Source organism: Myotis nattereri, assembly GCF_964212035.1.
Source record: "Myotis nattereri genome assembly, chromosome: 9".
NCBI classification, from domain to species: domain Eukaryota; kingdom Metazoa; phylum Chordata; class Mammalia; order Chiroptera; family Vespertilionidae; genus Myotis; species Myotis nattereri.
The window spans coordinates 54,547,223-54,561,989 of record NC_138084.1 but is presented as its reverse complement, the minus strand read 5'-3'; the positions used below and the strand labels follow the sequence as shown (position 1 = coordinate 54,561,989).

Here is a 14,767-nt window from a genome sequence, read left to right as displayed (position 1 = left end):
ACACTTCCACCGCCTACTTGATAGTGCAGTGATTCCTAAACTTTGCTGTATCTTGCAATCACTTGTAGCCCTTTCAATAAACTCCTCATCCAGGCTTCCATGCCCAGAATTCTGACTTAATGGGTACGGGGTATGACCTGGGCATTGGTTTGTAAACTCCCTAAGTGGTTCTAATCGCTAGCAAAGTTTAGGAACTACTATCATAAGGTTATTCTTTTTGTTTTGAGGTACCTGTCAAATACAACAAAAGTAATAAAACTGTCTTCTACCCCTGGCTGGTGTGGCTCTGTTGGTTGGGTGCCATCCCATGCACAAAAAGGTTGCCGGTTCGATTCCCAGTCAAGGCACATGCCTGGGTTGCAGGAGTTAGCCTGGTAGGGGATATAGGAGGCAGCTGATCAATGTAACACTTTCACATCATGTTTCTCTCTCTCCCTCTCCCTTCTTTTCTCTCAAAATCAATTTTAAAAATATTTTAAATAAATAAATAAATCTGCTTTGTAAAACCTAAAAGAAAGCAGTAAAATATAAATAGTTGTTATTAAATCAGTCCAAAATGACTCTGAACCTAGAACGTCTGCCTCCTGATGTCACAACAGAGGAGGAGATTAGTTACTCTTTTCTCCCGTGCGCCACATCAGTCATTCTGTCTTCAGGTCAAAATTACCTTCTTCCTGGTTCACCTGATCAGGTGGCAGAGTTGAGGTCCAGACCCAGGAGGAGAAGGATTGGGTTAACATCAGGGCTGGAACAGATTAACAGGGATCTACTGGACAGTTGTCCTGTCGAATGAACTTGTCCTTAGTTGGTCTCACATCCAATTCTGGCACCCCACCCACTCATTCGCACGCACCAGGCATGCATGTACAACTCCTATTCAGAGACCCTCCCAAACGTGTCTGTTTGTTTTATTCCTACCGGTCATAGTTCACTCTTTGCCCCCATCCTCCCAGGCTGAGCCCATCAAAGAGCTGTTGTGTTGTTGGAGGAAGGAAGAGGTACTTTCTTGTCCTCAGCAGCTCCCCTGCCCAGCACCTTCCTCTTGCCCTTTACCCTCTTGAGGTTCAGCTGAGTTAGAGGGGCTTTGCAGGGCCAAGAACAATATTATTTAATTTTTAAATAATAGTCTCTTGGGAAGAGAGGTCATGAAGCATTCAAATACCATGGGGAATTTTGCCAGGAAAATGATTCATAAGCCTTTCAACTATCCACCTCTGTTCCCTTGGTTCGGTCAGGACAAAATCCTGCAGTTGCCAAGTAATTCAGAAGATGCTTTCATTTCTCTTCCATATTGGTCCTTACCCAACAACTGTTCATAAAATGGCAGAATAATTGGAATAGTCTTTTTTTTTCACATGCTTTTGAGTAGCATGTACTCCCCACATGCCCCCGAATGTCATTGACTAATCTGAGCCCCAATTTCCGCTTCTATAAAGGGGGATAATAACACTAGCCCTGTCCAGGGTCAAATGACATGAACCATATGAGACCATTTTAGAAACAAGATGTGCTAAGACAGTGGGTCTCAACCTTCCTAATGCCACAACCCTTTAATACAGATCCTCATGTTGCGGTAACCCCCAATTTCATTGTTACAAATTGAACATAATTAAAGCATAGTGATTAATCACAAAAACAATATGTAATTATATATGTGTTTTCCGATGGCCTTAGGCGACCCCTGTGAAAGGGTCGTTCGACCCCCAAAGGGGTCGCGACCCACAGGTTGAGAACCGCTGTGCTAAGGAAAAGAGGCGCATAGCTCATGTAGACAGAGTCCCTGCTCTCAACGAACCTATTGTCTTAAAGGGATGAGAGACAAAAGGAAATCACTACTATAAAGTGCAATTGCTAAATTGCTCTTAGTCCTGAACCTGAGGGATATGAAACTGCAATATCCATGTTCTCATTTTATTAACAACCACCCGGTGAAAGTAGCAGCCTCAGAGAGGTGAAGTAACTTCCCTAGAACCACACAGCCTGACAGTGGAGGAGCTAATGTAGAACATTGTCTTCCAGTTTCCTTCCCACTGCTCTGTACTGGCTGTGTGAGTACAGCGCCACCCGTCCTGGCCGTTTTCCCCTGGAAGGGAAATTGAACTGTATCTCATGCTAGTTCGAGAGCTTCTGTGTACACCATAGACGGAAAGATCAGAGGCAGCCTCCATACATTGCAGCCCACAGCCCAAATCTGGTTTAGGGTTGGGTTCTGGACAGTAATGAACAGTCTGTCATCCACTCCCCTTTCGGGAATTTACGATGTGTTTCTGGATCTGTAATTCTGTACCTGATCACAGAAGTATGTCTGGAAGGAAGGCTGTTCTCAGGTCTATGTCTGCCAAGACTTGTGTTTTAAGGCCCCCATATATCCATCCCAGGAGTGTGCTTAGGGACCCTCATAAACCTGGGGTTCAGCGAGAGAACAGCAGCCACAGTAATCCCACTTCCTGTCTCCAGCCGGAGTCCACATCATCCTAACTCATAAAAATCCCAGAGTTGTGAAGTACAATGCAAAAGGGGCAGGAAATGCCTGCCGGTCCCCTAGCAGCTAATCAGCTCTAGTTGTACAGTTTTGGAGCTGATTGCCCACAGCTCGGTCCCAGCCATGGCTACTCTCTGTTGTCGCAGCTGATTGATGGAGGAAGCTGCTTACAACACAAGCAGTCAGCTCAGAGCATGACGTAATGATGCAGGAATCGTAAACCTTTCCTAACACATGTGCCTGTTAATCCTCCCAGTAAGGATGCTAGTCAGAGGAAACGTGGCTACACGGGTGCCCTCGACATGCTTGATGTACATCACAGCAGAGGTAAAAGCACACCTCACACCTGTTTGCAGATGGGCTGCCTGCCCTGAAGCTCAGAGGGTGAACCGTGAAGGTAACTGGCTGTAGATGGAGATGCAGAATAACTTTTTCTCTACTCAAATAAAAGGCAATTCAGTCAGCAGCCTGTTTAACATGTTAACTCTCAGGAACCGTTGTTTAGCTCAGAGGAAACAGGGTGAATTTTGGAAGCATGTGGACCTGGGTTCTATTGGTTCTTCCATGAACTTGCTGTGACCTTGGGAAAGTGTCTTAACCCTCTGGCCTCAGTTTCCTAGCCCATAAAATAGGGACAATAACCACAGCATGGTTAACTCAGGGTTGCTGTGAGGACTAGAAATGGAAAGTGCCTGCCTCAGTGCCTGGCCCAGCCCAGTGGGTGCTCAATAAAGGTGATGTTGCTGTTATTATTGATGATGTTAGTATTATTGTGCTACAACCCTGTGTTAGCCACTTCGGAGTGTCTCTACCCCCATCTACCCCAACTCCACTTCCTAGTAATTAATGCTCAATAAATCAAACAGAAAGCACGTTTCATGAGCTAAACTTTGTGACACCAAGAGAAGGGGGGAGCTGTGTGAAATGGGGTGTCTTGGGGGTGAGTCCTTGCCTGTGGACTGGAAGACGGTGGAGGGAAGTGGTAAAAGCATGGTGAGCAGAGGTATTGCTGTGAGTCAAAGCATGGCAGCCAGAAAGAGTGTGCCTGGTGGGGCTGCAGAGGCAGGAGCCTTGCACAGCCTTGGTCAAGCAGTTATGCTGGGTGTGGTGACGTCACTTCACCCCTATTCCTCCCACCCCCTTCCACCAGGCTAGCTCCTGACCACCCTGCAGGGCTTATCTCCAACATCTGCTAATGAGCTCTCTTGTGCCACCTTGCCCTAAGGATAAAATAGTAATAAGGAGAACAGCTGACATTCACTGAGTACTTCCTATGTGCCAGGACCTGTGCCACGACATGTGAAATGGGCAACACTCCATTTTATAGGTTGGAGAGGTGGCTTGCCCAAGGCAGAGGCCAGGATCACCTTTGTATGTTAATCCATGTGTCTTGTCTAGTAGACTCTTGAGGGCAGTGACCAGTACCTATCCCTTTTAGGGACTCTCCAGTCCTGACATGGTAGTCCTGGCACACAGTAGGAACTCATAAATGCTTGTGAATGAATGAGAAGATATTGTCATGGGTATAGCAGGCTCTGGATCCAGAGACACCAGGCAGATCACCAAGCTGAACAGGGGAACCTCCCCTCAGCAAAGCTCAGTCATGAGAAACGTGGTGCGGAGGGCGGGGGGGGGGGAGCGGGGGGGGGGGCGCTAAGAAGCCTGGGTTTCTGAACAGCGGGAGGCTGGGGCAGGGGCCCAGCCTGGTGGACTTCCTATCTCTGAGCCCTGCCACTTGATGGTAGGGTCTATTCAAATATCTTCTCTCTAATGTCGTAAGATTTATCCTGGGAACTTGGGCAATGCTCAGCCCACCAGTAGAGTTCAGTGACTGGGCCAGAGATGATCACTCAGGGAAGGTGATGAAATAGGTAAAGTCAGAGGTGACAGCTAAAAGTTTAACACTGGTAGAGCATTAAACCAATTGAACCAGTTCCGGGCCTTTATGCTAGAGGAGGCTCTTGAAGTCACCCACGTTGCCTCTGTAAGGTCTAAAGATTCCCTGGAGAAGCCAGAGCTGGTGGAGAGGGACATTTGGCTGGGGGAGTGGCCAGAGCAATGATTCTGTAACAATGAAAATAGGTCCCTACTGGTATGCTCTGAATACCACCAGGGTATGAGGTTGAAATATAACTAAGAGAATTAGCCATTTTTCAAAAACCACTTGCCCTATTTTGAGATCTTTGATAATGTATGAGTCTGTTTTTGTTTTGTTTGTTTTTAGATTCCATATATATTTGAAACCATATTGTCTTTCTCTGCCTCATCTATTTCGCTTAGCATAATACCCTCTAGGTCCATCCAGGTTATTGGAAACAGCAAGATATCATTCCTTTTTATTACTACATAATATTCCATTGGGTATATGTACTGCATCTTCTTTATCCATTCATCTGTCGATGGATACCTAGGTTGCTTCCATATCTTGGCTATTATAAGTAATGCCTCAATGGACATAGGGATGCATATATCTTTTTAAATTAATGTTTTTGTTTTCTTCAGATAGAAAGGAAGATTATCAGAAGGGAGGGTATAGGGATGGGTGAAAAGGGAAAGGGGAATATAGTCAATAATATTGTGATATGTTTACACAGTGAAAGATCATTCCTAGAATTAGTGGGGTAATCACATCGGAAGATATAAAAAGGTCAGATCACTATATTGCACTGAAACTAATGTAACCAATATAAGAATATATACCAACTATACATAAATAAAAAATAAATTTAAAACATTAAGACAAAAGAACATATATGCATAACCCATAGACACAGACCACAGTGTGGTGATGCCAGAGAGAAGGCGTGATGGAGGCTGGGTGGCAATGGGCAAAGCGGGGAGGGGAATAGGGATATCCGTAATAATGTCAACGATACAAATACAATGTAAATAAATAAATAAACCAGATAATATAATCCATAACTCTATCTAACCAGGCGCACAGAAACTGTAATTTCTCCATGTGGTAAGAATAAGGGCCCCACTGTCAGTTCCTCCATGTTGTAAGACTTAGAACTCCTTGTATAGTTATGGGAATTGTGACTGTTGACATACAGACCAAGAGCCTAAGTGTCAATTAGCAAAGTTTTTTCCCTTTGTAGAGAAATGCAAGTTCTAATACTTTCCCCCTACACCCTAGTGAACCTTCCCCTGCCTGTGCTATTTCAGAGGCCAGGGGACAGCTAAAGTGCCTGCATTGCTGTTCTACAAACATGTAAATCTGAAGTGGCCTTAACATTAGCTTCAGGATGAAAAGAAGCTTCTAGTGGTACTTTCTTTAAAAATTCCTGAAATTACCAGTGGCTAAATGGTCATACTTTTTCCCTCAAATACAAAAGAAGCCGGTGGCAGCCAGCCAAGAGAAACACTTAGCTTTGGAGAGAGAAGCGGACTGCTATTAAAAGCCACAGCAGTCATTAACGAAGATGATGTCATTAGTGAATTCCGGGGCCTCCCTGGGATCCCCAGGGCCAAGGAGACAGGATCACAGTCTTTACTAAGCCAGTGAACACTCACCTGCCTAACGGTGTCTAGTGAAAGCCCTCAGCCTCCAGGGCCAGCTGGTTTCCTGCAGAAGGACCAGGGGCCTCGGCTGCACCACTTGCGAAGCTGGTGGCCAGCACAGGGATTTATGAACTGCTGACTTTGGGCTTTGATGAGGAAAAAGGTGGGAATTTTATGTGTGGGGAGTACTTTGAGAAACCTCTGTGAGTCACACGCTCAAACAGAGTCGAGCCTGTCTCAGGATGCTAGATCTTTCTTACAGTTCCAGCAGGCCTTCTGAGAGGAGGACCCATTCTTCAGGATTTTCTTAAGCTGAGTCATCGTCGTCGTTATTTTACGAAAACACAGAGGAGCCTGGTATTTGTAGCTATAGGGACCCCCAAGTTACCAAACAGAGAGGAAATTGGGAGTAGCCAAGGAGCCTGACTTTTACTCACGTTTCTTCTCCATTTCTGTTTTTTTCCACTCCTTCCTCACCCCCTCCCCTCCCGGCTCCCATTTCTGAGGTCATCTCACCAAGGCCCTGGCAGGGTGCACACTGTAGTGGCAGGAATGCAGCCTGTGATCAACTCCTGGTTCTGCCCCTTACCTCGCGTCAAAGAAATTATCTCGGGGGGGGGGGGGGCGGGGGGGTGGATTATTACATATATAAAATTATCAAATATACTTATTAATTATTAAATAACTAGCATCCTGGTTTAAGAAACAATAAAGTATGGGCAATAGCTTGGCAACTTCGAGAGCATCACCTAACCTCTCTTGCTTAGCCTTTTCATCTGTCAAATGTGGTTGTAAAACCTCCCCCAATGTGGTTGTAAGAAAGTAGAGAGTAAGATTAGATACGCATCAGACTCCCATCCTTAGAGCTGACGATAGCAATGACATTAGGGTGGGGCTGGTCAATATATGGGCTTGATCTCCTTGACATTATTTAACTCCCTGTAAAAGAGCTGTAATCATTGTAGATGAGATAGTTTTCAGCTGGTGGAGGAATGAAAGGAGTTCTCATGCTCACTCCCTTTTCAAGCTTCCTCTCCCCAAAGGAGTCTGAGGAAAGCTAGACTCCGGTCAGCATAATTCAGGTCTCACTATCACCTACCCAGCCTTCTTCACTTCTAGGAGGAAAGTCGAATTACTTGGAGCTCATTACCCAGAGTTGCCTTAGGTGTCATCAGCCTTGAATACAATGGGGGTCATACTGACAGTGCTAGTTTAGTTAGTTAGTAGTTAGTTAATTGGTTGGCTGATTAAAAATTTTTCTCAGCCCCCTACACAATATCCCCCCCCCCCCCAGGACTGTGGTCCCTACCTTGTTGATGTCCCCACCCAGGGGCCACTCAGGGGTTTGGCACTGTCTCGGTTCAGGGCCTCCGTGAGTAAGCGGAGGCAGTGCCGGACCAGCCCCCACACCAGCAGAGCCACCCGAGTGCTACACAGAAAAGGACTCTCTTTTTCACCATGTGTGGCACCTTCTCATTTTGGGTGGGGCAACTTGTGTGCCCATGTCTCACAGTGACCCTTATGAAGACGGTTCCTGCCATGTCTGCCAGCAGACACTGTCCCCATAGGGCTTAATTGGGTGAGGAAGCAGATTCCATGACATTCTATTCATTCCCCATCTCTCCTGCCAGTGCCCAAAGCAGAAAATGCCGTCCTCTGAAAGACACTGGTAAGAGAATAAAAAGACAAGGCACATACTCAGAGACACAGTTATACAACACGTGTCTGATACAGGACTTGTATTTAAAACATGCGAAGAATTATTTTAAGACAGGTTTTGTTTTGTTTTTTGTTTTGTTGTTGTTTTGTTTTTGCTTTTCAAAGTTGTTTATTTAACACTCATTAATATCATTTCCTTTAAACATTATTTTTGTACCAAGATTTCTAACAGTCTGCCCCTCCCCCTCAGGCAGTCATACCTACTACCATACCTATTTCTCAAAAGCAGAAAATGAGATAAGAAATTGAATATGGTGGTTTTTATGCAACAGTGATTCTAGGGAGGACAAGTGACTATCAAGGAGAGTGTGACAAAGATGAACAATTGAACTATAATTCACTACTGTACATGATACCCATTTAAAGTGTACGGTTCAGTGGTTTTGAGTATTAAACACACTATTAATTTTTTAAGCTGTGGCAAAGTATATATAACAATATTTTCCATTTTAACCATGTTAAGTGTACAATTAACTGGCATAAGTCCATTCACAATGTTGCACAACCATCACCACTATCCATTCCCAAAACTTTTCATCACCCCAAACAAAACTCTATAGCCATTAAGCAATAGCTCACCAATCCTTCCACCCCCAGACTTTATTATAATCTCTAATCTACTTTCTGTCTCTATGAATTTGCCTATTCTAGTTATTTTATATAAGTGGAATCACATAACATTTGTCCTTTCATAGATGGCTCATTTCATTTAGCCTAATTTTTCAGAGTTCATCCATATAATAGCATGTATCAAAACGTCATTCCTTTTTTATGTTTGAATAAACTTTCATTGTACGTACATATGTTCTGTTTATCCATTTGTATGTTGGTGGACCCCTGAGTTGATTCTACCTTTTGGCTGTTGTGAATAATGCTGCAATGAACATTGGTATCCAAGTATCTGTTCAAGTCCTTGCTTTCAGTTCCTTTGGGTGTAGGCCTAGGAGTAGAATTGCTGGGGTCATAGCTTTTTGAGGAACCACTAAAATATTTTTCCATAGAGGCTGCAACATTACATTCCTGCCAGCAATGTACAAGGATTGCAATTTCTCCACATCATCACCAACACTTGTTATTTACTTTTTTTTTTTCAGTTACAGCCTTCCCAGTGGGTGTGAAATGGTACATCATTGTAGTGTTGATTTGCATTTTCCTAATGGCTAATGATGCTGAGCATTTTTTCATGTGCTATTGGTCATTTGTGTATCTTCTTTGGAGGAGTGTCTTTTTTGAGTCATTTGTCTGTTTTTTAATTGGGTTGTTTTTCTTGTGTTGAGTTGTAGCAGTTATTTATAGATTCTGGATATTAAAGCCTTATCAAATATATGGTCTCCAAATATTTTCTCCCATTCTGTGGGTTGTTTTTTCACTTTCTTGATAGTGTCCTTTTATGCACAAAAGTTTTTAAATAAAGTCAATTTATCTAATTTTTGCTTTGTAGCTGGTTCTTTTTGTGTCATATCTAAGAATCCATTGCCAAATCCAAGATCACGAAAATTTACCCCTATGTTTTCTTCTATGAGTTTTATAATTTTAGCTCTTATAGTTAGGTTGCTGATTAATCTTAAGTTAATTTTTGTATTTGATATGAGGCAGGGTCCAACTTTATTTCTTTTTGCATGTGGAAATCCAGTTGTCCCAGCACCATCTCTTAAAGAGACTATTCTTCACCTTAAGTGCTATTGCTAAATGAAGAAGCCAGTCTATATGATTCTGAATGTATCACTACTGGATCATTAGCTCTGACGAATGTACCATGCTAATGTAAAATATTAATAATAGGGAAAACCAGGTGAAGGATCTTCGGCAACTCTCCATATTATCTTCTCAAACTTTCTATAAATTTTGAAGTTATTTTTAAAAAAGACAATAACTTCAACAAAAACAAGCCAAAAAAACGACAATATAGGTATTTTCCCCATTTTTCCAGGAGGAAGCTGAAGTTCAGAATAGTCAAAGCAACTGGCACAGATTGCCCCACCACTCAAATGGTAGAGGTGGGGGTTGAGTCCGGGCCTGTTCTGTTGGGTCACAGTGAATTGGCCTGTCTGTAGATAAATCTGTTCTATTCCTTGGTTTCTTGCATATCCATTTATATGTCTGTGTTTCGCTCTTGTTCTCCCCAGGGGATGGCCTTTACACTTGAAGAAAGGATGCAGCTTGGGATCCATGGCCTAATCCCCCCCTGCTTCCTGAGCCAGGACATCCAGCTCCTCAGGGTCATGAAATCCTACGAGCGGCAGCAGAGCGACCTGGACAAGTCAGTGCCTACATCTGCTCTCTCTGCCTAGACCTGGGCTCCACTGTTTCCTGTGGTCCGAAGAGTGTTTTCTGTTTACTCTCCAACCAGGAAAGACTGAGAGCCTTTTCAAGAAATTCCAAACCCAGCCCAACCTTCCAAAGGGGTGGTGATCTCCCTAAGGGACAGGGATTGTTATGATGGAGGCATGTCCTGGGAGGACTGGGAAGAGAAACTGAATTCCAACCAGTGGAATTTGGGAGGGCTACTGGGAAGAGGTGGGACCTGAGTCAGCCCCAGAAGCACCGACAGGACTACAGCAGACAGCAGTGGGTTCACGGATGGCATTTCATAGGCGAACAAGTAGAGTAAAGCTATAGGGACAGGTGTGTTAAATAAGTGGTACATGGCCCAGGTTCCTGGACCAAGGGGAACACGGTAGAAAAGAGGAGAAATGGACAGGGACACCTTGGGAAGGACCTGGTATGTCATATGTTGGCGGCTTATGGGGAGCAGTTAATAATCCTGCCACCCTCCTGGGTTCTCACCAGTGGGATCATAGACATGAAGAGGCAAATGGGAATGACAGGGTCAGCTTTACTAAAGAAGGTTGTGACCACATCATGACCACAGGTCACATGGAAAAGCCAGGACTTGACCACAAGTAGCTGGCTCCAGAATCTGTGCTGTTGACATCTCTGCTACCCCAGAGCTAAGAGGCTCGATTCTAGTGCTAGAATGAATTCAAACCATCATTTTACCTTTAGTAGTGAAAGTTACTTAGCCTCTCTGGGTCACTCCTAACTCAGAAAGCTATAATGAGGATTAAACACATTAGTATTTGTGATGTGCTTAGAACAGTGCCTTGAATATAGTACATACTATGTAAGAATGTGTTAAATAAACATGTCACTTTGCTGAAGTGTAGGAAGCAGGGAGGGTTCCCCCTATGTATCTATAGAGCTCAATGGCCAAGACTTTGAATCATTAAGAGTGTGGCTGTCCCCCTAGGGGCAGAACTCAGCAGCTTGTCAGGGTTATCACATCCATCTGCCTATGTCCCCCCCACCCCACCATGGCATCCATTGCTTCTAAGCAGCAGTGGATAATCCCCCAACTCCTGAAGCACTAACCTCTATGTGTATTATTCACATTAACTCCAAGGCTATATACTCCAGCATAGGCCAGATATTCTCTTCCTCTGTTCATCCCACTCAGACTGGGTCTAGCCATGTCACCCTGGAGAGCAAACCAGAAAGTATCCAATGAATCCAACTAACAACGTGAGATGTGTCCTAACTTTGAACAATCTGAACCTCCTTCTTTTGTTAAATTTACAAAGAAGAATTTGATCCCAAAGTGAAATCCTCTTTCCTAAAGATACTCAACTCTAAAAGTTAAGGTCAGCGGGATGGACATCATTTATATGCCTGGGAAGACACGCCTGCCGGGAGAAGGAGATGTGTCTGATCCTGGGAGCTCCAGAGGGCTTATTGTACATGCTCTGTTGACAACTCTAACCATCCGTCCCCCCCACCCCACCCCCGCCCCTGTCATTCCCAGGGGCCCCTCATTCCAGCAGGTGCTTGAGGAAATGCTAAGGAGGCTTCTAGCTTCTTTTGGATAAGGGCAGTGGTGTGCTGGTAAATGTTTAATAACTGGTTCTGGGGTCGGGGTGGGGAAGCCCTGGTTTCTAGTATTTGCCCATTTTTCACAGTGTGAATAATCTCACCATGACTGAGATTAACTTATCAATTTGATATTACTGAATACAAAACTTGGAAGAGATGTGTACAAATGGCTACTGCATAAGAAATTCTTACACTAGAAATGAGTAGAGATCCTGGCTATTCTAAGCATAAACCCTCCCTTCTTCAAAATACCTTTTAAAACACAATTTTTCATTCTGGACCAGTGTCTTGGGGCAGGGGCCCCACGATATTATAAGACTTCCCCAAAGTCACATAGTTAGTAAATGGCAGAGCTGGGATTCAAACCCAGGACCCTGACTTCACACCTAGAAGTCATTCCCCTATTGCAGGATCTCACCCCCTTCTAGTCTAGGATCTCAAGTGCCTCCATACTCTCTCCCAAACGGTGGTCAGTCCAGAAAGGTTGTGGTATCAGCAATCACTCACACCTCGTTGTGAATTCTAAGCCCTGAGTGTTTTTGTTTCTCCCAGAGGCTTTGCATTTTTAGGCGTGTGAATGAAAGGCTCTTCTCCTGGGCTTAGTGATTTCAGGTTTCAAGGACTAGACAAGAGAGAGATTTTGGAGGAACGTGCTTCTTGAGATCAGTTGGTCCTTGGCCACTTGTGAACTCTGCTGTGACAGGAACCAGCCCTGTGTGATAGGAGAGGCCAGTTCTCATAGCACCGGTGTGCCCTTGCCCCTACTCCACCCTCAGAATGTTACTGTTCTGTTTCATTCATTAATGTCCACATAATAATAACATAACTAACCCTCTGGCACAGTGGCTGAGAGCACAGACTTTGGAGTCAGATTGCTTAGGTTCAAATCCCGACTCTGCCACTTGGTGAATCATTTCATTTCTCTGTGCCTTGGTCTCCTTTGTCCCTCAAATAGCAACCATGGTAGTACCTACCTCACAAGTCATTGGAAGTTTTAAATGAATTAATGTAAAGTACTTAGGACAGGACCTACACCATGTATAGTAACAAGCACCATAAGACAGATAATACTCTTCACATTCCATAGATGGTGAGATCGATGTTTGGGGAGATGGGTGACTTGCCTGTGAAGGTAGCTGAGTGGGAGCCCTGGGTCTTTGCATGAGCGGCCTCCCCTGCTGCCACACAGGCTGCTCATGTGAACAGTGTGGTTTCTTGTCTCCCTTTCCAAGGTACATCATTCTCATGACACTCCAAGATCGGAATGAGAAGCTCTTCTACCGCGTGCTGACGTCGGACGTGGAGAAATTCATGCCCATTGTGTACACGCCTACCGTGGGGCTGGCCTGTCAGCACTACGGCCTGACCTTCCGCAGGCCCCGGTGAGCCACCTCGGGGCCAGGGCGCAGGGAGGGAATGTCTGCTAGAGAGGAATCAGTTCTTTCTGCTGCCCTTGGTTATTGGGACTCAGGAGGCTACATCCTGATTGGGCAAGCAGCCCAACAAGGAGGCATTTGATTTTAAGCCCTTGCTCAGGAAAATGACCCCGTGAGCAGAGATATGAGCTGAGAGAGAATCTAGCAAGAGGATATCAGAGCTTCTGCACCTCAGAATAAATGCCCGATGTGTTGTCCAGAGTTGGCCTGAGAGGCATTTCAGTTTTTTTCTCTCATTATCTACCTGATATCTCCCCCACTACCCCTGTTTTTCTGGTCCTCTCCAAAGTACCAACAGCTCTATTGCCAGTCCGCACCAATGAATAACGGAGTGTCAGACAGCAAAGAGTGAATTCTTTTGCTGACTCAAAGGACCAGTATTCCTTCCTTTGGGAATGACTCAGATTCCACATAAAATGTCATTTTGTTAGGCAAAGAAAGAAATTGGCACTACGTTTTCTTTTAGAGCCAAAGAATTTGGGAGCGATTTTCCAAAGAGATTGCTTGGGTGTTTTTGTTTTTCATGGGAGAATTTTCAAAAGGTCTTCAGTGCAAGGTACCTGGTAATTACCAATATATATATAATTCTAGCACTAATGTTATAAGAGCCACCGGGGTTTATCGTACATAATGGAACACAGTTTTAGTCTGTGGTGGAATATGTACATATACAATGTACTGTGCACAGATGTGTAATTCACATTCATAGAGAATTTATAAATCCATTTATAAATTATGTGCCATGTGAGGAACATGCAAGTATGGATCTAGAACAGCGGTCCTCAACCTGTGGGTCGCGACCCCTTTGGCGGTCGAACAACCCTTTCACAGGGGTCTCCTAAGACCATCCTGCATATCAGATATTTACATTATGATTCATAACAGTAGCAACATTACAGTTATGAAGTAGCAACGAAAATAATTTTATGGTTGGGTCACAACATGAGGAACTGTATTTAAAGGGCCAGAAGGTTGAGAACCACTGATCTAGAACATCTTGTTAATTTGGAAAAGCAGTCCTCCAGTGCTAAAGCCAACATTTGGGATGAGCACTGCACACCGATCCCTGGCACCCCTGATGCCCGTTCTCATCTTTTCCTGGTCCCACTGTTACCACTGGCAGAGACATCGTATCAGGCCTCGTCTTGATGGGGGTGTCCAGCTGTTGAAGCAGACATTTCCTCACCACTCAGAGCAGCCATGCTTCTGCAGTTCTATTGGGGTGAGACACTGAACCATGGTCCCAGAGCAGTCGTGGTGTTTAATCTACCTCCTTCAACAGGAAAGAGACATGGGGAGCGCGTGGTACTATTCTAAAGGATGCAGGACCCTATTTGCCTCCCAGTTCCTACTCAGAAACAGTGCTTCCAGGTCCTCCCTCCTGCACAGTGAAGCTCAGTTCCAGTCATTCTCTCCTCCAAGGCCATCAGCAGCCCCCTAGGCCTTCAAGAAACAAGTGCAACACTTCGGCAAAATTAAGCCTGTCCTAGCCCAGCTCATAGTCAGAAATCCTATGTTCTAGCTACACTGATCTATATTCTCCATGCCCAGAACACCTGGTGTTTTCCTCCTGCACACCTTTGCAGATGTGGTCCCCTCTGCCTCAAACTCCTGCATTCTCTCCTGTCCTCATTCTCTACCCATCAAAATTCAGGTGATCCTTCAAGGCCCAGGAGTCAGTTTCTCTGTGGAGCCTTCCCTGGTCACCTCATGCTGAGCTGATCACTGCCTTCTCAGCCTTCCCCACGAGCTCTTA

General features: G+C 44.6%; 1 protein-coding gene across 4 annotated transcripts in view; it reads left to right on the top strand.

The window, feature by feature from the left end:
- The window catches only part of ME3 (malic enzyme 3), a 178,949-nt gene that overhangs the window by 71,373 nt on the left and 92,809 nt on the right, over positions 1-14,767 (top strand). For all 4 annotated transcript variants that reach the window (XM_081098450.1, XM_081098449.1, XM_081098452.1 and 1 more), the window contains 2 exons: positions 9,832-9,965; positions 12,808-12,957. In XM_081098450.1, coding sequence (XP_080954576.1) covers positions 9,832-9,965; positions 12,808-12,957 — 284 coding nt within the window. The remainder of the gene's footprint in view (positions 1-9,831; positions 9,966-12,807; positions 12,958-14,767) is intronic.